Source organism: Mus caroli, unplaced genomic scaffold (assembly GCF_978045245.1).
Source record: "Mus caroli unplaced genomic scaffold, Mus_caroli_1 scaffold_1, whole genome shotgun sequence".
NCBI classification, from domain to species: domain Eukaryota; kingdom Metazoa; phylum Chordata; class Mammalia; order Rodentia; family Muridae; genus Mus; species Mus caroli.
Window position 1 is genome coordinate 165,048,753 of NW_028227256.1, and position 24,589 is coordinate 165,073,341.

The 24,589-nt window shown below is 42.5% G+C and overlaps 1 protein-coding gene across 1 annotated transcript; it reads left to right on the forward strand.

Annotated features, from left to right (window-relative positions):
* Positions 1-170: 170 nt before the first annotated feature.
* On the forward strand, positions 171-24,375 carry Tmco1 (transmembrane and coiled-coil domains 1). Its single transcript, XM_085842679.1, has 7 exons — positions 171-425; positions 806-883; positions 5,573-5,632; positions 7,195-7,241; positions 10,416-10,483; positions 17,619-17,763; positions 23,582-24,375. Exons 1-7 carry the CDS (start codon positions 356-358, stop codon positions 23,678-23,680), a joined length of 567 nt encoding a protein of 188 aa, XP_085698805.1. The 5' UTR covers positions 171-355; the 3' UTR covers positions 23,681-24,375.
* Positions 24,376-24,589: the final 214 nt, after the last annotated feature.

Below are 24,589 nucleotides of genomic sequence, written 5' to 3' on the forward strand. Positions count from 1 at the left end.
GTAGGCCATCGGGCTCGGAGAGCAGGTAACGCACTGCCGAGGTCGCAACGCCACCACCACACCGCCAACCTCCGACGGACCTGGCTTTCCAACTCTCGCGAGACCGGGCCTGGCGCGCGCCTTCGGCCCCCGAGACTTGCGCGTTGCCGCTCTCTTCCGACTATGGCGGCCAGACGGCGGGAGTGAAGCCTGTAGTTCCGGGTCGGCGCCCCGGAAGCGGAAGTGTAGACTCGGGGCTGTCAAAGTTGTAGTGCTGCTCCTCGAGGGTCGGTCCCGCCACGTCTCTTCCCGGTCTCTCTGGCTCTGGAGTGCTTCCCCCTTGCGGAGGGTGGGAGCGCGGGGACAGACGGGCGAGATGAGCACCATGTTTGCAGACACGCTGCTCATCGTCTTTATCTCCGTGTGCACTGCGCTGCTCGCCGAGGGTGAGGGCGGCTGTTTCCTTGGACGTTTGATTAATCCCAGGGTGGAAGGGCACTGGGGTCCCTTGCACCCCACGAGGAAAGATCGGGAGCCTCACTTCCTGTGACCTGCGTGGTCCGTTGCAAGAAATCCCGGGCTCATCCCCCTATAGAAGCAGGAGAGTAGTGTGGAGTCATACTTCCTGATTTTCTTTACGTATTTGTGGATACACTTACAAAAACAAAACAAAACGTGGGTTGATCTGACTTTGGAAAAAAAAGTTAGCTACTGATAAGTATAGAGCAAAATGTCGAAATCCTTTCGTCTCCAACACTAACAATTAAAGATGGTTTGTTGTGATTTCCATTTATTTCTCATTAGCATGTTGCTTTTACTGTTTTAGGCATAACCTGGGTCCTGGTTTACAGGACAGACAAATACAAGAGATTGAAGGCAGAAGTGGAAAAACAAAGTAAAAAATGTGAGTATGGTAAGACGGTGGACGGTTCAACACGGGAAGTTCAATGGGTGCATGTTCACAGTAACTAAGAGAGGAGCATACCAAGAATACAACGAGCCAGTGTTCCTTGTTAGGGAAACTGAAATCTCAGCACTCAGGAGATGGACATGATTGTGAGTTCCCAGCTAGTGTGGGTTACATAGGGAGATTCATGTTACAAACAAAACCATACTCTTGGTAAAGATAGAAATCAAAGACCTTTGTGCAGCATCTTTAATAAAGCTAAAAGGAATCTGGGTGTGGTAGAGCTCCAGATAGGGCAGGCCTGGTCTACATTCCAGGCTGAATCTACTGCGTGTCGAGATCTTGCCTAAGAAGTGGGGAAAGCTAAAGGAGAAAGGGGTCATGGCAGACACACACACACAGAGTCTTCATTCTAAAGAAGAGTTCCTGTTCTGTTGTGAGAGACTATGGAAGACCTCATGGTACAGATGGACCCAGTGCCTTGTGGACTAGTTAGAAGGTAGATAGAAGATAAAAGAGTGAGAGGAAATTCTAGGGAAAGGAGAAATCACGTTAGTAAACATGGAGATTTGAATGTGTGAGCTGTGTTTGGAGAATAAGTCTCTGTGACTAGTGTCAGTGGGAGTGGTACCCTTTAAAGTTTAGCCAAGTTTCAGTCGGGTGAGAAAGCTGAAAAATGTTTGAAAAAATGATTAACATGGGTAAAATTTGTGGCCTTAGAAGGAAAGTTAAAATTTAGTAGGGCACAGCTGATCATATAAATAAGGCCTTAGGTAGCCCAGGCAGGCCTCACATTTCTGACGCCTCACCCTTAGCTCCCCAGTTGCTGGGACTTTGAATGGTTCTCTAAAAGCACAGTTGGTAGCCAGTGTTGTTTGTTTGTTTTGCTTTTATGAGGTGGGTCTCATTTAGCCCTGCTTGGCTTTGAACTCACTAGCTGAAGATGACCTTGAGCTGATTCTCCTACCTTCCAAGAGATGGAACTATAGAAATTCAGAACCCTAAACCATACCTAACTTGGCTTCTAAGAGTTTCTACAGCTACCTTTATTCCTATATCCTTCTTATTTCCTTATATCTTTATAAGTTTTGTGAGTGTCTGTTTTTTTGTTTGTTTGTTTGTTTGTTTATTCTGTTTTGTTTTTAGTTTTAGACAGGGTCTTATATAGGCCAGGCTAGCCTATATAAGCTAACTCCCTTAGCTGAGTTTGACCTTGAACTTATGATCTCCTGTTTCTGCTCACTAAGTGCTGGGGTCACAGTTATTCACCATCAAGTCAGTTTATGGGGTGCAGGGGACTGCACTCAGGGCTTTGTGTATGGTAAGCAAGCACTCTGTCAGTTGAGCTGTACTCCTCAGCTCCCCTTGCATTCTTCCCCCCGTAAATTATCCTATGTGAGGGGCTCAGAGCATAGAGCTGTGATAGAGTTCGTGCCTGGCATGCCCAAAGCCTGGAGTTCACCCTCAGCAGTGAAAAATATGTCATTTGGTTCACATAAAAACCATTGTGGTTGGTTATAAAAATGTTTCCACCTTATGGGACAGGAGATTGAGACCCAGGAAGTTAATGATAGACTTACATCACGAGAAAACAAAGAACTGCAGACTAAACTCAGACTTTTGTTTTTGAGCCTAGACTTTGAAAATTACAGTTCGCCATCCTTTATTCAAAGTTGATAATGTTGGCTCGCCATATTCAAACCAAATTCATTATATTTACCTTCACAAACATGACCTTCCAGGATTTTTTTACCTTGGTGATTTTATGCTTTTAGCAGGGAAATCTGAAAATCTTTTTTATTTTTAATTTTTAGTGCATATATAATAAATATATATAATATTATATATATATATATATATATATATTTTTTTTTTTTTTTTTTTGGTGTTTTTTTGAGACAGGGTTTCTCTGTATAGCCCTGGATGTCCTGGAACTCACTTTGTAGACCAGGCCGGCCTCGAACTTAGAAATCCGCCTGCCTCTGCCTCCCAAGTGCTGGGATTAAAGGCGTGCGCCACCACCGCCTGTCTTATTTTTATTTATTTATTTATTTTATTATATATAAGTACACTGTAGCTGTCTTCAGACACTCCAGAAGAGGGTGTCAGATCTTGTTATGGATGGTTGTGAGCCACCATGTGGTTGCTGGGAATTGAACTCAGGACATTTGGAAGAGCAGTCGGTGCTCTTAACCGCTAAGCCATCTCTCCAGCCCCCAAAATCTTTTTTAAAAAAGTAATATGCTTGCTTTCTTTGCTGCTGTGTCTACTTGCTAGCATGGACATGCTGCTAGGACATGGTTCTTTGTGTTCATGTATGCACCTGTGTGACTGGAGAAGTGACTGGTGCATGCTAAACAGGTTGCCTTGGTTTGGGGTTTTTTGTTTTGTTCTGCTTTAGGTTTTTTGGCCTTGACTGACTGAGAACTTGCTGTGTAACTCGGGCTGCCCTTGACCTCCCAGCTGACCTTCTTTCTAGTTTAGGGGTTACAGGTATAAGGCACGCCCCCTTTGTTCAAGCACTTGTTATTCCTGCCTGTAGTTCATTATTAAAGCCTGTACCCGATGTCCTCTTGAATGGTTGTAGATCTTTTTACATCTCCCATACCTGCCAAACCCACCTATTCTCAAGTAGCATGTTCCGTTGACTCTATGAAAGCGCCTCGTGTTATTCAGATTTGCTCTGTAGGGTTCATGTAGCATCTTTTTCAGAACATAAATGTGGTTATGCTACTTGTCTCCTTGATATGGCTTTTAGGATAAAAACCTCTGTGCTGGGTGGGATGGCACTTGTCTGTGATTCTAGTGTTCAGGAGACTGAAACAGGGAGTCCTCAGTTTGAGGCTAGTCTGAGCTACATAGCTAAAGCCAACTTCAAGAAAGCAATGGACAGACTTAGTACATGCCTTAAATCTCTGAGGTAAAGGCAGGAGTATCTCTGAGTTCCAGGCCAGTCTGGTCTATAAACAAGTTTCAGACCAGTCAGAGCTGCATACAGAGACCATGTCTCAAACAAACAAACCAGGAAAAAAAAAAAGGGAGGAGCAGCAGCAGCTGCCAGGTGTGGTGGCTCTAGTTTCTGGCAGCTTGGTCCACAGAGTGAGTTAAGGACAGCCAAGGGTTACATAGTGATGAGAACATGTAGAAAGGAAGGAAGGAATGTAGGTAGACATGGCTTTAGCCCTCAAGAGATGAGCTGCAGTTAAGAATGCTTTCTGTTCTTGTAATACTACCCAGTACCCACATTATGTGGCTCATGGCTGCCTGTAATTCCAGTTCCAGGGATCCATTGCCCTCTTTTGGCCCTGTGAGCATCTGTACAGAAGACATGGTGCATATACAGACAAGCAGGAGCGCGTGCGCGCGCGCACGCGCGCACACACACACACACCCCACATTTTTTAAAAAACCTTTTAAAAAAAATATGACCCAGTAAAGCTCAGGAAAATAAGATTCTTCCTACCCTTCTTTTCTGACATTGTTTGTTTGTTTGTTTGTTTTTGTGGGGCTTTAAGATAGCACCTTACTATATACTTCAGGCTTGCTTCTAAGTTGCAATCTTCCTGCCTCAGCTTCTGCTAGAGTGGCATTGCAAGGGTATGCTACCATGTCTGGCTTTCCTGAAGCCACTTCTTACCTCATACTCTCCTGTGTTCTTTGCCTGGTTTCCTAGGGCCCTTTTCTAACTTCTGACTGGGGCTTGGATTTTCCTGCTGTTGATTCTTAGTATTCGCTATTCCTTTCATGGTAAACTTTTTCCCTTTGTATTTTTTAGTAAACTCTTAGGCTTATTTAGTCACCAGATCTTTGTACTTTCTGATTTATCCATAGGCCTCTCCTTGGAGCGCTTGCTGCAGTTGTGATCACCTCCTCCTATCTCCCCCTTCTCCGGGTTTCTCTGTGTATCCCTGGCTGTCCTGGAACTGGCCCTGTAGTCCAGGCTGGCCTTGAACTCAGATTCTCCTTCCTCTGCCTCCTGAGTGCTGCAGTTAAAGGTGTGCACCACCACCATCTGGCTACAGTTGCAATCTTTTCGTACCTGTCAACTATGGTTATTAGGATTAGGGTTTTGCTCTACTCCAGTGTAATGTCTGTGAAGGCAAAGTAGTATCTCTAGCCCTTAACGTGATCCTAGATAGTTGTGAAAGTGCTTCATAGGCTAAAGGATAACGTGTCTCTGTAGCACGGCATGTTTCTGAGAAACTTTGTTATGATCACATACTAGTTAGCATGTACTGTATCTGAATAGAAAGTTCTTTATGTAATATATATGTGTATGTATGTGTATATATATATATATATATATGTACATATATATAATTTACTATCATATTTACTTCAATGAGTATTCTCATATCTTAGCCATGGATTTTTTTCCTTAAGTTTTTTAGGCTTTTCATTAGTGTCTATAATTTTTCTGTTTGTTTGTTTGTTTTTTTGTTTTTTGTCTTTTGATACAGGGTTTCTCTGTATAGCCCTGGCTGTCCTGGAACTTATAGGTCTTTGTAGACCAGGCTGGCCTCGAACTCAGAAATCCGCCTGCCTCTGCCTCCTGAGTGCTGGGATTAAAGGCGTGCGCCACCAGGCCCGGCAGTGTCTATAATTTTTACATGGAGTTTATTTACATTTTGGAAGCAAATGAAAAGTTTACTTTTAATATATAATTTTATGTGTTTATGTTTACAGTAGAGAAGAAGAAGGAAACTATAACAGAGTCAGCTGGTCGACAACAGAAGAAGAAGATAGGTAAGCCAGTAACCTAAATATAACTTGGGTTGTGTGTGTGTGTGTGCATGTCTGTGTGTGTCTATATGTGTGTGCGTGTGTCTATGTATGTGTATGTATATATGTGTGTGTGTGTCTATGTATGTATGTGTGTGTGTATATATATATATATATATATATATATATATATATATATATATATGTGTGTGTGTGTGTGTGTGTGTGTGTGTGTGTGTGTGTCTTGTTTTGTTTTGTTTCCTGAGACAGTGTTTCTCTGTGTAGCTTTGACTATCTAGGAATTCATGTTGTAGGCCAGGCTGGCCTAAAACTAACAGAGATCCTCTTGCCCCTACTTCCTGAGTGCTGGGATTAAAGGCATGTATCACCACCACCCAGGTTTTTAAATAATATTTGCAATTAAATAGTTTTATCACTTTACCATGTTCCTTTCTCCTGCTCCTCCCTCAAACCTTCCCATACCTCCTTCCATCTTAAATCCATAGCCTCTTATTCTTTGATTACTATTGTTAAATACATCTATGAATATGCATGCATAAGTATATAAATACTATCTGGTTCTTCTCTTTTTGTTGTTTTGTGTATGTTGTTTCAAAGCTGACCACTTTGTATCGTATAGCCAATAAGAGTGCTCATCCCCAAGCAAAGCTAATTTTCCCCTCTCAGTAGTCATTAGTTTCATAAAGTTCTTTATCTGGGGGTGGGACCCTGTGAAATCTTGTCCCTTCCATGTTATTGTGTTGATGCTATTGTCTATTGATTTGCCATTGTTCTGGTCTTGTTTATGTAGCCATTTCTAGGAGAGTCAGTTTCAATATCAGACTTCCTGGTATTCTGGCTTGTACAATTCTTTTGCTCCCTCTTTTGTGATGTTCCCTGAGCAGGGATGCAGGAGCTGTGGAGTAGATGTATCCACTGGGGCTGGGTTCTGCACAGTCTGTTGTTTTCTGCTTTGTGTTGAGTTGTGATTTTCTGTGATGGTCTCCATTTGGTTGCCAAGAGAAGCTTTTTAAATGAGGATGGTAGCTACACTTATCTGTAGGATAAGGATAGGATTTAGAGTAGACAGGAGTTATGTGGCATACCAAAGTGGAGGTAGTAGATTGGTTTTCTTTTTTTCAAGCTTTTAACTTGTGAGCCTCTATGTGGATACTGGGAATTGAATCCACATCCACTAGAAGAGCAGCCAGTTTTCTTAACTGCGGGGCCATCTCTCTCCCCCCAGTAGTCTTTCTAAGATCTATGACCTCACTAGTTCCAGGAAGTTGGCTAGCTTTCTAAGCATGACTTCCTTCTTGTTTAGTGGGCCATGAGTCTAATTAGACATCTGTTGGTTCCCACCGATCTGTATCTGCCACTCATAGCACTTTTTAAACTGAAATATTTTGGCATTCTTCTATATTTAAACATTGTTTTAGTATGGAGTAAGCAACAGCCCACATATTCACTTCGTCTTATTGAGTGATATTGAAACAAAATGCTATTGTAATCTCCAGACAGTGATAATTTATTAAATAATTAAGCTGTGCTCAGTATTTTTGAACTAACCAGTTTCTTCTTTTCAGAGAGACAAGAAGAGAAACTAAAGAACAACAATAGAGACCTGTCAATGGTAAGAGTCCAGAGTGTAACTGATGGTAAACCACATAAACTATTTTTTTCTTCAGCCAAAGTCCTATTTGCATCAAATACATTACATTTAAGTTCTTAAAATTTATCACCTATCAGGGCTATAAATAATAATCATAGGTATTATTGGACTAAATAGAATCAAATATGGTGCCACATTTAAATTTCATTTAATTTAAATGAATTAATGGCATGGTGATGTATGCCTTTAATCTCAGTACTCAGAAGCAGAAGCAAGTCGAATCTTTAGAGTTCCTGGCCAGCCAGGGCTACCCAGAAAGACCTTGTCTCAAGAAAACCAACAAACAACACTCCCCTCCCCACCCCCACCTTCGAAAAAAAACCAAAAAACTTTATTTTATACTTTGTTTATAAAGGCTGCTTTGGAGGTTATAATTTGTCTTCTTCAGAAATGCCTTGCATTTTCTTCTTTGATACTGATATATTCAAGTTTTTATGTGCAGTAAGGGGCATAAACGTTATTAGAGATAAAATACCGATGGAAAAAACCCATCCCAGAGTAACATTGACAGTTGTTTCCGTCACTTACAATACAGTAGCTACAATGATACTCCGTGTCTTGCTTAAGGTTTTTAAGGTTTTCCTGGTTTTGTTTGTTTGGTTTGTTTTTGGTTTGAATCAGGGTTTCTTTGCTTAGCCTTGCTTGTCCTGGACTTGATCTGTAGACCAGGCTAGCCTTGAACTTATAGAGATCCCCCTGCCTCTGCCTCTGGGGTGGCTCTGCCTGAGTGCTGGGATTAAAGGCATGAGCTACCACTGCCTGGCAAGTTTTCTTTTTTTTAAAAGTTATGTATTTTATGTAAGTACACTGTCACTGTCTTCAGACATATCAGAAGAGGGCATCAGATTCCATTACAGTTGTTGTGAGCCACCATGTGGTTGCTAGGAATTGAACTCATGACCTTTGGAAGAGCAGTCAGTGCTCTTAACTGCTGAGCCATCTCTCCAGTTCCAAGTTTTTCTCTTTTTAAAAAAAAAACTATTATTATTTATTTTTATATGTATAGACATTTTGCCAGCATGTGTGTCTCCACGTGCCTGGTGCCCGCAGAAGTCAGAAATGGATCCCCAAAGATTGGAGTTATAGATGATTGTCAGCTATTATTTGAGTGCTAGGAATTGAACCCAGGTCATCTAGAAGGAGCAGCTAGTGAGTGCTCTTGACCACTGAGCCCCTTTAACTCTAAGTCCCCTTTTTATTTTAAAACAAAATCAATTCATTTTTCCTTGTGTTTATGTTGAATCTTGGTTTATGGAGTTTGTGTAATTCCAGGATAGGGGTTGGCACACTGGAGATAGCTCTGTAGGCGTCACATTCATGTAAAGACAGTGGGTTCCCAGCCCCTTTGTTCCCTCTTTGACGCAGGGCTACCTTTTCTAGTTCTGTGTAGTTAGCATGGGGCATCTCAACTTTCCATGAGTTTCTTCACTTGCTGGGAGATCTTGGCTATGGTTCTTTATTTGCTAAAAATTCTTTTCCCAAATGACTCTACTGGTAATTTTTTTTTTTCCTGAGGCAGAGTCCTAGTATATACCCTGACTGCCCTGGGACTTGCTATGTGGACTAGGTTGCCTCAAACTCAGAACGATTAGCTTGCCTCTTCATCCTTAGTGCTGGGATTAAAGGCATGTAGTACCACATACAGGGAGATTTTCTTTTTAAAGATTTATTTTATGTATGAGTATACTTACTGTTGCTGTCTTCACACACACCAGAAGAGGGCATCAGATCCCATTACAGATGGTTGTGAGCCACCATGTGGTTGCTGGGAATTGAACTCAGGTCCTGTGGAAGAGCAGTCAGTGCTCTTAACCACTGAGCTATCTCTCTAGCCTGAGGGAGTTTTTTTTTTTTTAAGATTTTATTTATTTATTATATGTAAGTGCACTATAGTTGTCTTCAGACACCATAGAAGAGGGCATCACATCTCATTATGGATGGTTGTGAGCCACCATGTGGTTGCTGGGATTTGAACTCAGGACCTTTGGAAGGGCAGTCAGTACTCTTAACCGCTGAGCCATCTCTCCAGCCCACCAGAAAGATATTTTAAAAAGCGAATTTTCTCACCTTTAGCACAATGTTTATCATGTTCACTATTTGGAAATTATAAAAGTAAAAATCACCAAGTGATCCAGAGATTGTGTCTGAAAACTGTACATCTTTATACTCTTTTTTTTTTTAAATCTATTTATGCATTTATGGGATGTGGAATTTAATAAGAATTTAGTTGTAATTAACAGGTTACCTAACTCACAGTGCCTACCATGTTGCTTTCTTTCTGTTGCTCATGAAGTCAAGAGGTTGGCAGCCCTAAGCTGCTGTCATAGCTTAGCAGGCCCTCAAAGACTCTGGGCCTCAGTCACAATTCACCTGACTGGTTGATGCTTTCCCTGAGGCATTCTGTTCTTCATCCAGTCACACCACCTCATCCCTTGAAAGAAGCCTAAGAAGATTCAAGATTGTCCTTTTAAAAAGGGCTTTTCAGAGCCAGATATTGCGGTAGACCATGCCTATGATCCAGCTACACATCAGACAGGCAGGCAGATTCAGTGAGTCCAGGAATTCCAGACTCCACCATAATAATGAGACAAGTATCCCAGTCAACACTTGTTACTTATGATTGGTTGGCCAGAATCTGGCCTCAGAGCTGTCCCAGTTTTTTACAAGTAACAAGGAGAGGAGGGATTGGAGATGGAAGGCGAGTTAGATAACAAGGAGCTTTTTGCAAAAGAGAACTTTTTCTTTGTTTGTTTTTGAGACAGAGACTCGCTGTGTAGCCCTGGCTGCACATCTCACCTCATCCTGTCAGATCAGCCTGCTACCATACCCAGCTCTATGGAAAAGTTTTTAAGAGAAATTACATGAAGCCGGGCATGGTGGCGCATGCCTTTAATCCCAGCACTCGGGAGGCAGAGGCAGGCAGATTTCTGAGTTCGAGGCCAGCCTGGTCTACAGAGTGAGTTTCAGGACAGCCAGAGCTATACAGAGAAACCCTGTCTCCAAAGACCAAAAAAAAAAAAAAAAAAAAAAAAAAAACCCCCAAAAAAGAAGAAAAATTACATGAAACTTCAATTTTTGTAGCATGATACACACACACCTTTAGTGTGAACTGACCATTTTTTGCTTTTCTTATAGGTACGGATGAAATCCATGTTTGCGATTGGCTTTTGTTTTACTGCCTTAATGGGAATGTTTAATTCCATGTGAGTAACCTTTTTTATATGCTTCTGTCTAATAAATGTTCTGTCTGTATGCATATGAACATAACATTTGTAGTAATATTGTATTTGACAGAATTTCAAAGTAATCCACAGCCAAATCCTTTCTCTCTTTTTATTTATTTATTTATTTATTTATTTATTTATTTATTTATTATGTAAGTACACTGTAGCTGTCCTCAGACACTCCAGAAGAGGGCGCCAGATCTCGTTACGGATGGTTGTGAGCCACCATGTGGTTGCTGGGATCCGAACTCTGGACCTTCGGAAGAGCAGTCGGGTGCTCTTACCCACTGAGCCATCTCGCCAGCCCCAAATCCTTTCTCAAAAATAACGAAAGAAAGCCAGGCATTGGTGGCACATGGGAGGCAGAGGCAGGCAGAGCTCTGTGAGTTCCAGGGCCAGCCTGATCTACATAGTGAGCTCCAGGACAGCCAAGGCTACATACACAGAGAAACTCTGTCTTGAACCTCTACCCTCTCCCCAAAAAAATCGAAGAAAACAAAATTTCAAATGTATACATTATTCACGTATCAAGAAAAATGTTTTCATTGTATATATTTATTGTATGTGTGATAAGTATACTTTGTACATTGAGCAAATTTTCCCCATACTGCCTGTCCTTTTAAAATTGGCTTATATTCACTATGCAAATGTACAGTACTGGTGTATGGTGTGCTTTGAGCATATCTTCACTGTCATGTATCTTTCATAATCATTTGAGAGTATGCAGGGGAGAGAGAGAGACAGAGAGAGAGAGCACAAGAGCTCAAGAGCTCAAGTGCATATGTTGCAGGATATTTGATCACATTGTGAACCCTGAGATTGTGAACTGTAAAAACCTGCTCTGGTTGTAGTATGGCTCAGCCTTTGATCCTAGAGCTTTCTGTTTACTGTAAACAAGTATTGTACTGTGGCCTATCTCTAGCACACAGCTTTAACCCAAGAGCTAAAGAAAGTCAACACAGGTCATGTGGCCGAGCAAGCAACCAGCTGGCAGGGAGTGAACAGAAGTGGACGGAAAGGAGGGCCTTTGCGCTGAAAGGTATTTCAGACAGTGTGGAGAAGGAGACTTTGGTGTAGTAGGAGGGTCAGCTGGGTGCTTTCTCTGCCTCTCTGAGCTAGCAGGCTTTCATCCCAGCTCTGGCTCCTGAATCTTTTCTGGTAAAATCAAATGGCTGGGATTTTTATTTTTAAAACAACATGCATGAGTGCAGGTCAGAGGACAACTGGCTAGAATCTGTTCTCTCCTTCCCACAGATAGGTCCTAGGATTTTGAACTCGGTCATCAGACATGATGGCAAATGACTTTACCCTCTGAGCCATCTCACCATCCTTCTTTAAAAAATAACTTCGGGGGCTGGTGAGATGGCTCAGTGGGTAAGAGCACCCGACTGCTCTTCCGAAGGTCAGGAGTTCAAATCCCAGCAACCACATGGTGGCTCACAACCATCCGTAAAGAGATCTGACTCCCTCTTCTGGAGTGTCTGAGGACAGCTACAGTGTACTTACATATAATAAATAAATAAATCTTAAAAAAACAAACAAACAAAAAAAACCATTTATTAAAAAAAATAAAATAAAATAAAAAATAACTTCAATATAAATATGGACAGTCAGGAACACCCCCCCCCCCCCCCCCCCCGTGTGTGTGTGTGTGGGAGCTGTCAAACTATTCTCACAGGGGTGGCCTAAGACCATTAGAAAACAAATAATTTACATTTCTATTCATAGCAGTAGTAAAATTACAGTTTTGAAGTAGCAATGAAACTAATCTTGGCTGAAACTGAGGAACTGTGTTAAATAAAGGGTGGCAGGCAGCGCTAGGATAGTTGTTGTCTTAGGGTTTCCACTGCTGAGAAGAGACTCCATGGCAACTCTTATAAGGGACAACATTTAATTGAGGCTGGCTTACAGCTTCAGAGGTTCAACCATTATCATAGCAGGAGTCATGGCAGCATCCAGGACTGGTAGTTCTATACCTTGTTCCAAAGGCAAACAAGTAAAGACTGTCTCATGGGCAGCTAGAAGGAGGGTCTCAAAGCCCACCCCCACATTGACATATTTCCTCCAACAAGACCACACCTCCTAATAGTGCCACTCCCCGGACCAAGCATATTCAAAACACCACAGTTGAGAAGCACTAATATAATAACTTTGTTTGCCTTTTTTTTTTTTTTTTTTTTTTTTGAGGCAGGGTTTCTCAGTGTAGTCATGGATGTCCTAGAATTTGCTTTATAGACCAGGCTGGCCTCAAACTCAGAGGTTTTCCTGCCTCTGCCTCCTGAGTGCTGGAATTAAAGGCAAGCATCATCGCTGCCTGGTTCCTAATAACTTTTTAAATCTACTTAACAGTGAGAATGTTTGTCAGATAAAAGCCTAGACATTATATAGTCTTTAAAGATAATTCAGTATATCCCTCTGTTTTTAAATTGCTTACTGATATGCTTCTTCAGACTGAAGGTATTGGTATGAAAATATTTTGACTCAAAATAGAGTCTTAACAACTATAATCCTGTTCAGTGATGAGGTCAGGGACTGTTGTTGAAACAGTGAGTAACAGAGTGGCGCAATCGTGTGGCGCTAGTTTGACAGAGCTAGGCACATCCAGAGTTCACTTAGCTGATCATTCTCAGAACCATAGGCCTCTAGAGCTGGAAGACACTGGAAGATGAAATAACTTTATGGGCTATCTAGAAACCCCATGATTTCTATCCTATAATTCTGTTTTCCCTCATTTATTATTTTTGTGTTTGTTGATGAAGGGCATACTATAGTTTGCATATAGATGCTAAAGGATAACTTTCAAGAGTTTGTGCTTGTAGACCATGTGGGCTTCAGGCATGTCAGCTGTTCTATATAGGGCCTCCTGTGCTTAATAATAATTTATTGTACATTTTTAAAAATATGGAAGCAAGGATCTTGGTTGTTCCCACCACCAAACGATAGATAGATGGATGGATAGATAGGTAAGTGTTTGGGAGATAGAGAACTGAAAACCATGTTCTGATCATTACACATTTTATATGTACTGAAGTGTCATACTCCCTGTGCTCCATGGCCTGTAACAGTATGTCACTTAAAGATTTAAAGTCTTGTCAGGGGCCCGGCCATGGCTCAGTGAGAAAAGAAGCTTACCATGCAAGCCTGGTGACTGGAGTTTGGTCCCTGAAGCCTACATAAAGGTGGGCAGAGAGAACCAGTTCTGCAGAATTGTCATATGACCTCTGCGTGCACACCGCCGTGCACACAGAGCAATAGAAGAGACTTTGATCAGTTCATTTTGTAGTGTTTGATGTGTTGTACTTCTTCATGTGTTTGGTTTTGTTTTTGAGACATGGTTTTTCTTTTTTTTTTTTTTTCTTTTTCTTTTTTTTTTAAAGATTTATTTATTTATTACATGTAAGTACACTGTAGCTGTCTTCAGACACTTCAGAAGAGGGCGCCAGATCTCGTTACGGATGGTTGTGAGCCACCATGTGGTTGCTGGGGTTAGAACTCTGGACCTTCGGGAGAGCAGTTGGGTGCTCTTACCCACTGAGCCATCTCACCAGCCCCAAGACATGGTTTTTCTACACAGCCCTGGAACTCACTGTGTAGACCAGGCTGAACTCACAGAGTTCTATCTGCCTGCCTCTGTCTCATGTTTAATATTCTCATGTAAGAGTAGTTTTTGTTAAGTCTGTTTATATTTTGTAGCTTCTTTCTAAGTGTCTTTAGTATTTCTTATCCTCTAGCTTGACTCTTCAGCATAGAATTGGGCTGTGTCATCATCATCATCATCATTGTCGTTTTAATTCTTGCTTTTAAGAAAAATCAAGGGCTGGTGAGATGGCTCAGTGGGTAAGAGCACCCGACTGCTCTTCCAAAGGTCCAGAGTTCAAATCCCAGCAACCACATGGTGGCTCACAACCATCCGCAGCGAGATCTGGCACCCTCTTCTGGAGTGTCTGAAGACAGCTACAGTGTACTTGCATATAATAAATAAATAAGTCTTAAAAAAAAAATTAAAAAAAAAAAAAAAAAGAAAAATCAAGACAGCCGGGCAGTGGTGGCACACGCCTTTAATCCCAGCACTTGGGACGCAGAGGCAGGCGGATTTCTGAGTTCAAGGCCAGCCTGGTCTACAGAGTGAGTTCCAGGACAGCCAGAGAAACCCTGTCTCGGAAAAAAAATAAAAAAATCAAGACAGGATTTTGTTGTGTAGTCCAGGCTGTCCTTGAAAATGCAATTGTTCTCTCTTTCTGCCTTCCAAGTTTTAGAATCCTAGACTTACAGGTGTGTACTAACACATTTAGCAGGACTTTTTCTTAAAGCATCTGCTGTCTGTCTATAAATGGTAAGACTAAAAGTAGGCATTTCAGAGATTATATTTGGGTTTGAGAGGGTTTGGGTTTGGTTAAGAACATTGACTGTTCTTCCAGAGGTCCTGAGTTCAATTCCCAGCAATCACATGTTGGCTCACAACCATCTGTAATGGGATCCGATGCTCTCTTTTGGTGTGTCTGAAGACAGTGACAGTGCACTCATATACATTAAATAAATAAATCTTTTTTTAAAAAGAGAGAGACTGTATTCTAGCCTCAAACACAGCGGACTTGAGGGCAGCTTCCAATAGACAGTGAGAACCTGTCTCAAAAGAAAGACAAAAAAAGACCAGAGAAGCAGCTCTAATCCAGAGAGCATGTTCCCTTCTTGTCTCAATTCTATGAGTGTAAGTTTTAAAAGAAGGGTTAAAGAACTGGAAGCGATCAGCAGTGCTCAGGCAGTTCTGTTTCCAAATACCTCCCAGCACTCCAGAAGCAGAGGCAGGAGGATTAGGTGTTCAGTCACTCCAGCTAGGGTCTCCCCAGACTAAATTAGACTCTGGTTTTTAAAAAGAAAATAATTTCTTTTACTGAGTCAGAATATGGTTCCGAATTCCCCTACTCAAGAGTAGCAGTCTTGCTCTGGATTTTCTTTCTTTTTTTTTTTTTTTTTTTGGTTTTTCTGAGACAAGGTTTCTCTGTGTATCCCTGGCTATCCTGGAACTCACTCTGTACACCAGGCTGGCCTTGAACTCAGAAATCCGCCTGCCTCTGCCTCTGCCTCTGCCTCTGCCTCGCAAGTGCTGGGATTAGAGGCGTATGCCACCACCGCATGGCTGCTCTGGATTTTCAAAGCTTAAGTGTACTTAAGGAAAGTCTACCTTGCACCAACTCTTTCCTTTATTAGGTTAAGGACGGTTGTTTAGCTCTTCCCTATAAAGTCTCATGGTCATCTGGGGGGGGACATAATTCTTAGACTTTGCCAAGGAGTTCTAGGGGAGGGGAAGGCAGGATGATTGTTGGGGCTGAAGCAGAGAGATCGAAATTTTGGGCACAGCTTAGCATATAGCAAAATCTTCTCTTAAAAATAATTGGTAGCTGGTAATGGTGGCTCCTTTAATCCCAGCACTCAGGAGGCAGAGGCAGGCAGATCTCTGTGAGTTCAAGCCAGCCTGGTCTACAGAGAGAGTTCCAGAACAGCCAGGGCTACGCAGAGAAACCCTGTTTGAAACAAACAAACAAAAAATTTGCTGCTGCTGCAGCTGCTGCTGTTGCTTCTCCCTACCTGCAGTGTATATGGTTGTCTGTGTGTGCTGGTGGGGGTGGGGGTGGGGGTAGGGGGAGATGAAGGCCAGAAGCTGATTTTAGTGCCTTAGTCTCTTTCCACCATATTTTTTGGGACAGGGTTTAGACCCAGGTTTCCCAAGATGTGGTTTAGGTTTTCCTGGGTGTCTCTGGCATCCTTCAAGGAGTCTGCAGTTTTCATAAATCTCACAGCATTCTTCTCTGTCACTCTCATTGTCTCACAGTGTACTGTGGGGTTTTCTAGAGTGTCTGATGTGTGATGCTGCAGCACCCCAAGATTAAGAATTATAAACCCCATCATTTCTTAGGAGGCAACTATTAGATTTCAGAAGTTAAAAATATCCCTCTTCTTAGCATTTTTAAATTTTAGAATATTTTTCCCCCAAATACTTATTACTTCTTTAAAAAAAATTGTCTGTGTTTTGTGGTGGGTACCCTCACATGTGTTGAGGTACATATATGGAGGTCAGAGGTCAGCTTACAGGTGGTTCTCTCCTTTCACCCTGTTGGTTCCAGGATGGAATTCAGGCCATCAGGCTTGACAGCAGCCACCTTTACATAATGAGCCATCTTGCTGGCCCCTAAAAATTATTTTTCATTAAAATATGTTAACACATATCAGATTTCTTGCTAGTTAAGAGGATACACTTTTTAAAATGTATATGGGTGTTTTGCCTGCATGTATGCACAAGGTGTCTGTCTGCAGAAGTCAGATGAAATCTCCTGGAACTGGAGTTATAAGAGTATTGTGAGCCATGGTGTGGGTGATAGGAATCGAACCCTGATCCTCTGGAAGAGCAGCAAGTGATGGCAACTGCTGAGCCATCTCTCCAGCCCCCTTCCCTGTATTATATTGTATTGGTTTGGTTTGTTTGTTTTGAGGCAGGGTTTCACAATATAGCCTTGGTTGGCTTGTAATTTGCTATGTGTTGACCCAGGCTGTCCTTGAACTCCAAGAGATCCACCTGCCTCTGCATCTTGAGTACTTGAGTACCTTGCCCAGCTAAGAGGATACTTAAAAACAGTTATTATCTCAGTTTCTTTTTTTTTTTTTTTTTTTAAAGATTTATTTATTTATTATATGTAAGTACACTGTAGCTGTCTTCAGACACTCCAGAAGAGGGCGCCAGATCTCGTTACAGATGGTTGTGAGCCACCATGTGGTTGCTGGGATTTGAACTCCTGACCTTCGGAAGAGCAGTCGGGTGCTCTTACCCACTGAGCCATCTCACCAGCCCTTATCTCAGTTTCTAATAGACCATATATTAATAGCCATACTGTCCACAAGACTTTTCGGTCGTCTGTGATTTGAGTGTGCTGGGTCTTCCTACCAGAAGCATGGAGAGACACTTGTTTCAAGTGCTCCAACTAGCCGGGTCCTTTGCTCATCACAGCACCCTCGGCCCTGGTTACGGTGTGTCCTACTTGTACCCAGGCTTCTTCCTGGAAAAACTTGGTTGGTTTTCTAAAAATAACAGTTCTTTGCCTTTTTTATCTTTTCATTTTAGATTTGATGGTAGAGTGGTGGCAAAGCTCCCCTTCACTCCTCTGTCTTACATCCAAGGACTGTCTCATCGGAACCTGCTGGGAGATGACACCACAGACTGCTCCTTCATCTTCCTGTATATCCTCTGTACCATGTCAATTCGACAAGTGAGTGTCTGCACCCTTGATTCACTGTGTATAGCTCTCCTTTCTGCCATCGCTAGCTCACACTAGCTCTGCCTCTGTAACGCTGGGAACATTTATCTGCTACGAGCTCTTTCAGTTGCTCACCTGCAATTCCAGGGTATTGTTCACAGCTGTGTTACATGCCTGCAACTCTAGATGACTGACACTAGGGATGGGGGCACTTGTAAAACCAAACGTGGCTCCCACACCCCTTCCTGAGCCTCAGTTCCTTCTCACTGGATCAGAGCACAGTGACTTTGGTCATTCCAGTATCATCTCTCTCATGTTCTAGTGCCTTTTGTCAGTTCAGGAGTGTTCACTGCTCTGGAGGTGGTGGGACCTGGGAGAATGGAGCCTGAAAATGAGGCGGATGCATGCAATAGCCAACTTTCTTCAGAGCATCAGACAATTTATACTCTTAGGTTTAAGAACTCACTTTACAGCCGGGCGTGGTGGCGCATGCCTTTAATCCCAGCACTTGGGAGGCAGAGGCAGGTGGATTTCTGAGTTCGAGGCCAGCCTGGTCTACAGAGTGAGTTCCAGGACAGCCAGGGCTACATAGAGAAACCCTGTCTCGAAAAACAAAGAAAAAAAAGAACTCACTTTACACGAGTAAAGTATAGACTCACAAGGACAAGCTAAACATGGCACAAACATGCTTTTCACAGAGGCAGGTAAGCCAGTACCAGTAGCCAGCTGTATACCTGAGGGAAGCTCACTCGTATCTGTTACACCCGAGAGGAGCATGGAAACACATTCCAAGGACAATTCTGTGTTTCCAGGTCAGAAGACTTTTGGCTTGGTTTCCTAGGATTGTTTCACAAGCACTCCGAATTCCCTACATGAAACTCCATTTTTGGAAGGTGTTCTGACAATATCATTAATATAGTGATTTTAGGGTGTTTACAGTTAAGCCCAGGTACTAACGACTTGAGTTTTCTGTCTGAGCTAACAATGAATTCTAGGTCTCACAGGTTAGTAAAGAAGCTGAAAATAAGTTAAGAGCTTATGGACGGTGGACTCAAATTTAGGTGGAAGTCTAACCCTGGGCGACAGTAGCAGTACTTCACGCCTTTCCCAACCTCTGTGTGCAGAATGCAGTAGGAGTTAGAGACCTGCTACTGAAACGCAGTGGCCACAGGGAAATGCTGTACAAACTCAGAGTGTACAGAAGGATGGTTTGACTTGTGTCCTGGAGGACGAGGAACAGTCCTAGCAGTTGTCTTGACAGAGGAGGCAGCAGGAGTGAAAGGCTGCAGGCATGGTGGGGAGCAGGGACCGTGAGTCTGCTGCTGCGGAGAGGCGGCCGCTGCACTTGTGCCTCCCAGCGCCTGCTGGCTTATGAGCGTTCCCTATGGGGTTGCTGAGCTGCTGCTGCTGGCTATCCTGTTTCTGGTCCATCGTCTGCTTCCGAGGCTGTTGTGAATGAGGTTCATTACTGGGTGGGTTGTTGTTCTCAACTGCATTCCACTTTTATTTGTATTGAGGGTATTATAGATGAATTCTCAGTGTTAGAGAAAAGCACAGAGAACAGCTATTGATTTTTGTATGCTCATTTTGTATCCTGCTAATTTGCAGAATTTATCATTTCTTTGTAAATACAGAGCAATAGCCATTTGTGGCACTGGGACACCCTTGCTCATTTTTTCAAAGGGCTGGCTCTTTGATGGAGAATATCCTGTTTGCTTACGTAGGATCGCATCAGCTGCAGACAGGGATGGCCTCTCACATCCGCTCATTTCTCTTCCCTGTCTGGACTGCCTGAGACTTCAGGCCCTGCTCTTGAGGAAGAGTGGGAAGAGTAGATGACTTCCTGTTGTTCCTGATTTTGAAGGATGTGTCTCCAGTTTTTCCTAGCTAGTAAGATGTTGGCTGTGGGTTTGTTGTTCATCGTCTGTATTATGATACGGTTCTTCCATACCTAGCTTCTGCAGGGATTCAGGGCTTTTTGTCTTATTTTTTTCTTGTCTTTTTTTTTTTTTTTTCTTTTTTTGGTTTTTCGAGACAGGGTTTCTCTGTGTAGCCCTGGCTGTCCTGGAACTCACTTTGTAGACCAGGCTGGCCTCGAACTCAGAAATCCGCCTGCCTCTGCCTCCCGAGTGCTGGGATTAAAGGCGTGCGCCACCACGCCCGGCTTTTCTTGTCTTTTTCCTCTCCTCCCCACCCCCTTTCTCTTTCATTTTTGGTTTTTTGAGACAGGGTGTCTCTGTGTAACCGCCATGGCTATCCTGGACCTTTCTTTGTAGACCAGGCTAGCCTGGAACTCACAGAGATCCACCTGCCCCTGCCTCCTTAAAGGTGTATGGCGCCACCACCCTGCTTACAAAACCTTTTAATATATTTTATTTTTTAATTTGAGACAGGGCCGCACTGTGCAGCTTTGGCTGGCGTAGTATTTGCTATGTAGACCAAGCTGACCTTAAACTCGCAGAGATCTGCCTGCTTCTGCCTCCCAAGCACATGCGTCACCATGCCCATCTCAATGTTTTATTCTCTGAGACTTTGATGTTTGTAGATAACTGTGTTTTGTACATCTACCCTACACCTCCCTTCAACTTCTGCAGACCCACTCTGACATGTCCCCTCCTGGCTTCATGTCTCCTTCCTTCCTAACCTAACCTAAGTCCATTTAGTGTTGCCTGTCTGCATATGGATATGAGGCCATCCACTAAGGGAGCATGGGCAACCTAGCAGTCACCACACTTCCAAAGAACAGTGACTCTCCCTCCCTCCCTAGCAGCCATCAGTTGCCAGTAGCTCCTCAGCTAGGGGAAGGGCCTTGTACGCCTCTCTCCAAGCGTCCACGCTGGAGTTTGACTGATCCACAACTGCCATGAGTTCATCCAGAAGATAGTTTACAATAGTCCTCCACATCTTTCTTCCGAGATGTTCCCTGAGGCCCAGGGAAGGGTTGATATGGCTAGCCTGCATACAGCTGGCCATTCACAGTCACCTGTTCTCAACCCTTTGCCTAGTTTGGGTCTCTTTATTAACCACTGCGCACTGACCAAGGTTGAGAGCAGCAGAGAATTGTAGAGTGACTTGTTGGCCGTGCTGCCTTGAGTCAGAAGGTAAGGTCCTCATTGGGAGCATGATGCTCTCAGTCTGCCCCTCAGTCTCTGGTTTCTCCAAACAGTTTGACTTTGCTTCCCACTTTCTACCTCATCGCAGTAACCCTGTCATTTAAAGCCATCAGAGTTTTTACACTGGCTTTTATTCTGGAAAATGACAAGGACTCCTATAATTGACCCTTGTCTCTGCAGAATAACTGAGCCAAGGTTCCTGGTATATTTTGTCTAGACTTTTGTGTTTGTTGGCTGAACAAATGCATTATCATCCTGTGCTCTCTATTGTATAATTTCTAATTGTGCTTGTTTCTCAGAATCCTTAGCTAAATACATTGTAGGTACCCAGGAAGTACTGGTCAGTTTCTGTTCTTTTTAATTATTTTTTGAGACAATCTTATGTATCCCAAGCTGGCTTTAAAACTAATCCCCCTGCCTCTGCTTTCTAAGTTTGGGGATTAGAGGCATGTGCCATCACACCTGGCTATTAATGCTCAAATTTTTTTTTTTTGTTTGTTTTGTTTTGTTTTTTTTTTTTTTTTGATTTTTCGAGACAGGGTTTCTCTGTGTAGCCCTGACTCTCCTGGAACTCACTCTGTAGACCAGGCTGGTCTCGAACTCAGAAATCTGCCTGCCTCTGCCTCCCGAGTGCTGGGATTAAAGGCGTGCGCCACCACTGCCCAGCAATGCTCAAATTTTAAAAGCAGGAAATTAATAGGATATTGTTTGATTTTTCTCACTGTTTTATATAGTGTTTTTGTTTTTAATTTTTTACAGCTGTCTGGGAGGTTATATTTATTATAAAAGAAATACAAACTCAGATACTTCTCTAGCCTGACCTATTAATGATTGATCTTCCTAACTCATTTTAAAATTTCTCATTAAAGTATGAAATATTTAAAGTATTAAATATATGCAAATATATTTAAATATTTTATGATAAATTAAAGGGGTCCTTGAAGTCATATTTGTTACTTCATTATCTTCTGACAAGGAATGAAAGTATTACGTATATACAAAGGAGCCTAGGAGCATTCTCCTAGTGTCTTAAGCCTAACAGACAACGGAGTGTTGAAGGACAGATAGTCCAGGAGTATAAGGCTGTGTATACTGAGTGCCATTTGTTCTGAAGACCAACACTCTAGCAGAAAGTGTGGTGGGAGAGTGTCCACTAGACTAAGAATCAGAGCATATGGGTTTAAATTAGAACCTTTTGAGACAGCTCAGGCTGGCCTTGAACTCTTGATCCTCCTGCCTGTACCTCCTGAGCACTGGAATTCTAGCTGTGCTTCATCACACCTGCTGCTAACTTAACTTTGCTATTTTGGAGAACCCATTAGTCCTTTCCAAAGTTTAGTGGTTTCAAATACCAAATGAAGGGACTGAGAAGAGTAATGGAATAATATCCAAGGTTTTCTTCAGAGATGCTGTGAACTTTCTAATAGTTGGCAGTGATGTAACACTTGCTCACTCACCAGCCCTCTCCATTCCTGTAAAGTATATGCCAACTGATTTTCTAGTCAGATGGCTGTGCATGAGTATTCTTTAGACACCCACGCCTGTCTGCTCCAAAAGTCTATTGTTTTCCAAAACCTGTTTATACTGGTTTTACTTGTTATTGTAGTTATGTAATTAAATGAAATGTTACATTAGTCAAAGATATCAGAACATAAAAAATGTTTTTTATGGAAACTGCTTCAGTATTTAAAAAAAAACTGAATACACTTATATTGTTGTATTAGATGTAGTTAAGATAAAGAAAAGACCCAAAGTTTTAAAAATTTAAGGTTTTTGGGCCTCCAAGTTAGGTAAGTGTTCTTCCTCTGAGCTATTATGTCCCTGCCCCTCTGGCACTATTTGCAGTAAAGACTAAAGTCAGTCATACTATACTCAAGGGAAAGCAAGCCCTTGTATTTTATAGGCTTTGTGTGAAAAATAAAACATTACAGTGGGGCGTGGGGGCATATACCTTTAATCCCAGCACTGGGTAGACAGGCAAGAGGATCTCTGTGCCAGCCTGGTCTACAGAGTGAATTCCTGAACAGCTAGGACTACACAGAGAAACCCTGTCTCAAAAAGCCAACAGGGTTGGGGGAAGAGGCAAAGAAAGGAAGGAAGCAAGCAAGGAAGGTAGGTAGGTTACCTGGAGGCTTGGGGTACAGCTCAGTGGTAGAGTGATTGCCTACTATAAACAAGGCTGTAGGTTCCATATTCTTGGCACTTCAATAAGAACCAATCTCTCTCTTTCTCTCTCTCCCCCTCTCCCCCGTGTGTGTGTGTGTGTGTGTCTGTGTGTGTGTGTGTGTCTGTGTGTGTGTGTGTGATTCACTCTACAAAGTTGGCATCTTTAGATTAGCAGCACCAGGTCCTGTCAAGTATGTACAGGTCTTTTGGTTTGGGTTGGGTTTTGGTTTTTTGAGGCAGGGTGTCTCTGTATTACCCTGGCTGTCCTGAAACTCACTCTGTAGACCAGGCTGGCCTTGAACTCAGAAATCTGCCTGCCTCTGCCTCCCAAATACTGGGATTAAAGGCATGTGCCATCACTGCCTGGCATATGTATAGGTCTTATTGTTGTGATCTTCATTATATTGAAAAATGACACCATCAGCCCATTGCAGGTAGCTGTAGTTTTAGTTTATATGCATTTTCTTTGCTGAAATATATGTAAAACACTCTTTATAGCTTGTATTAAAAATTGGTTCTTCCTGTGTTTACTATGTTATGTTTCTTTACAGAACATCCAGAAGATTCTTGGCCTCGCCCCTTCACGAGCTGCCACCAAGCAGGCTGGTGGATTTCTTGGCCCCCCACCTCCGTCTGGGAAGTTTTCCTGAAGGAAAGCAGAATTCTGAATTTCCTATCATACTTTTTAGATATTCACATCAGACTTACAGAGCACCTGGCCACATTCTAGGTTTGTGTTATTTCTCAGCTATGGATATGATCACTGAGAACAGTGCTTACCTAACGGGATAATGCTGTGGTCACGGATGGCTCTTTAGTAATTAAGTGCACTCACTGGTTACATGTGGATGGCTTATGTAACCACAAACATCATCTTTCTTTTTTTTTTTTTTTTGGTTTTTCGAGACAGGGTTTCTCTGTGTAGCCCTGGCTGTCCTGGCACTCACTTTGTAGACCAGGCTGGCCTCGAACTCAGAAATCCACCTGCCTCTGCCTCCCGAGTGCTGGGATTAAAGGCGTGCGCCACCACGCCCGGCTAAACATCATCTTTCTTGTCTCACTTGAGTATTTCAGTGTATGTGCCATGTACACAGAAGCAGACTGTCCATGAACATTAGGAGAAAAATAGTTTATGTAACAACTTCACTGGAATTAGTTGCTGTGTTTTTTTAAAAAGCCAAATATGTCACTTTGTGTTCGACAATGAGCCAAATTTTTAGATGTTTCATTTAGAGAAATGTTTGATTTTTTTTGCATATTAAAAAGAATATTTTCTGTAATCTGAACATAAGGATAAGCATTGGCCCAAAAAGCTAAAATAAACTTTTGTCATGTTCTTTTACCAGCCTTGCCTCATATTCAAAATGTGGGATTGTCCTAGCGTACACTTTAAACGTGTTCCAGTTGGCTTTCTGGTGCTTTGTCAAACACTGGCCAGAAGCAGCTTAGGGGAGGAAAGGGGTTTTCAGCCTATGCTTCCGGGTCATAGTTCACCATTGGGGGAACAGAGGTTAGAACTCCAGCAAGACCCAAGGCAAAAGCTGTGGAGGATGGCTACC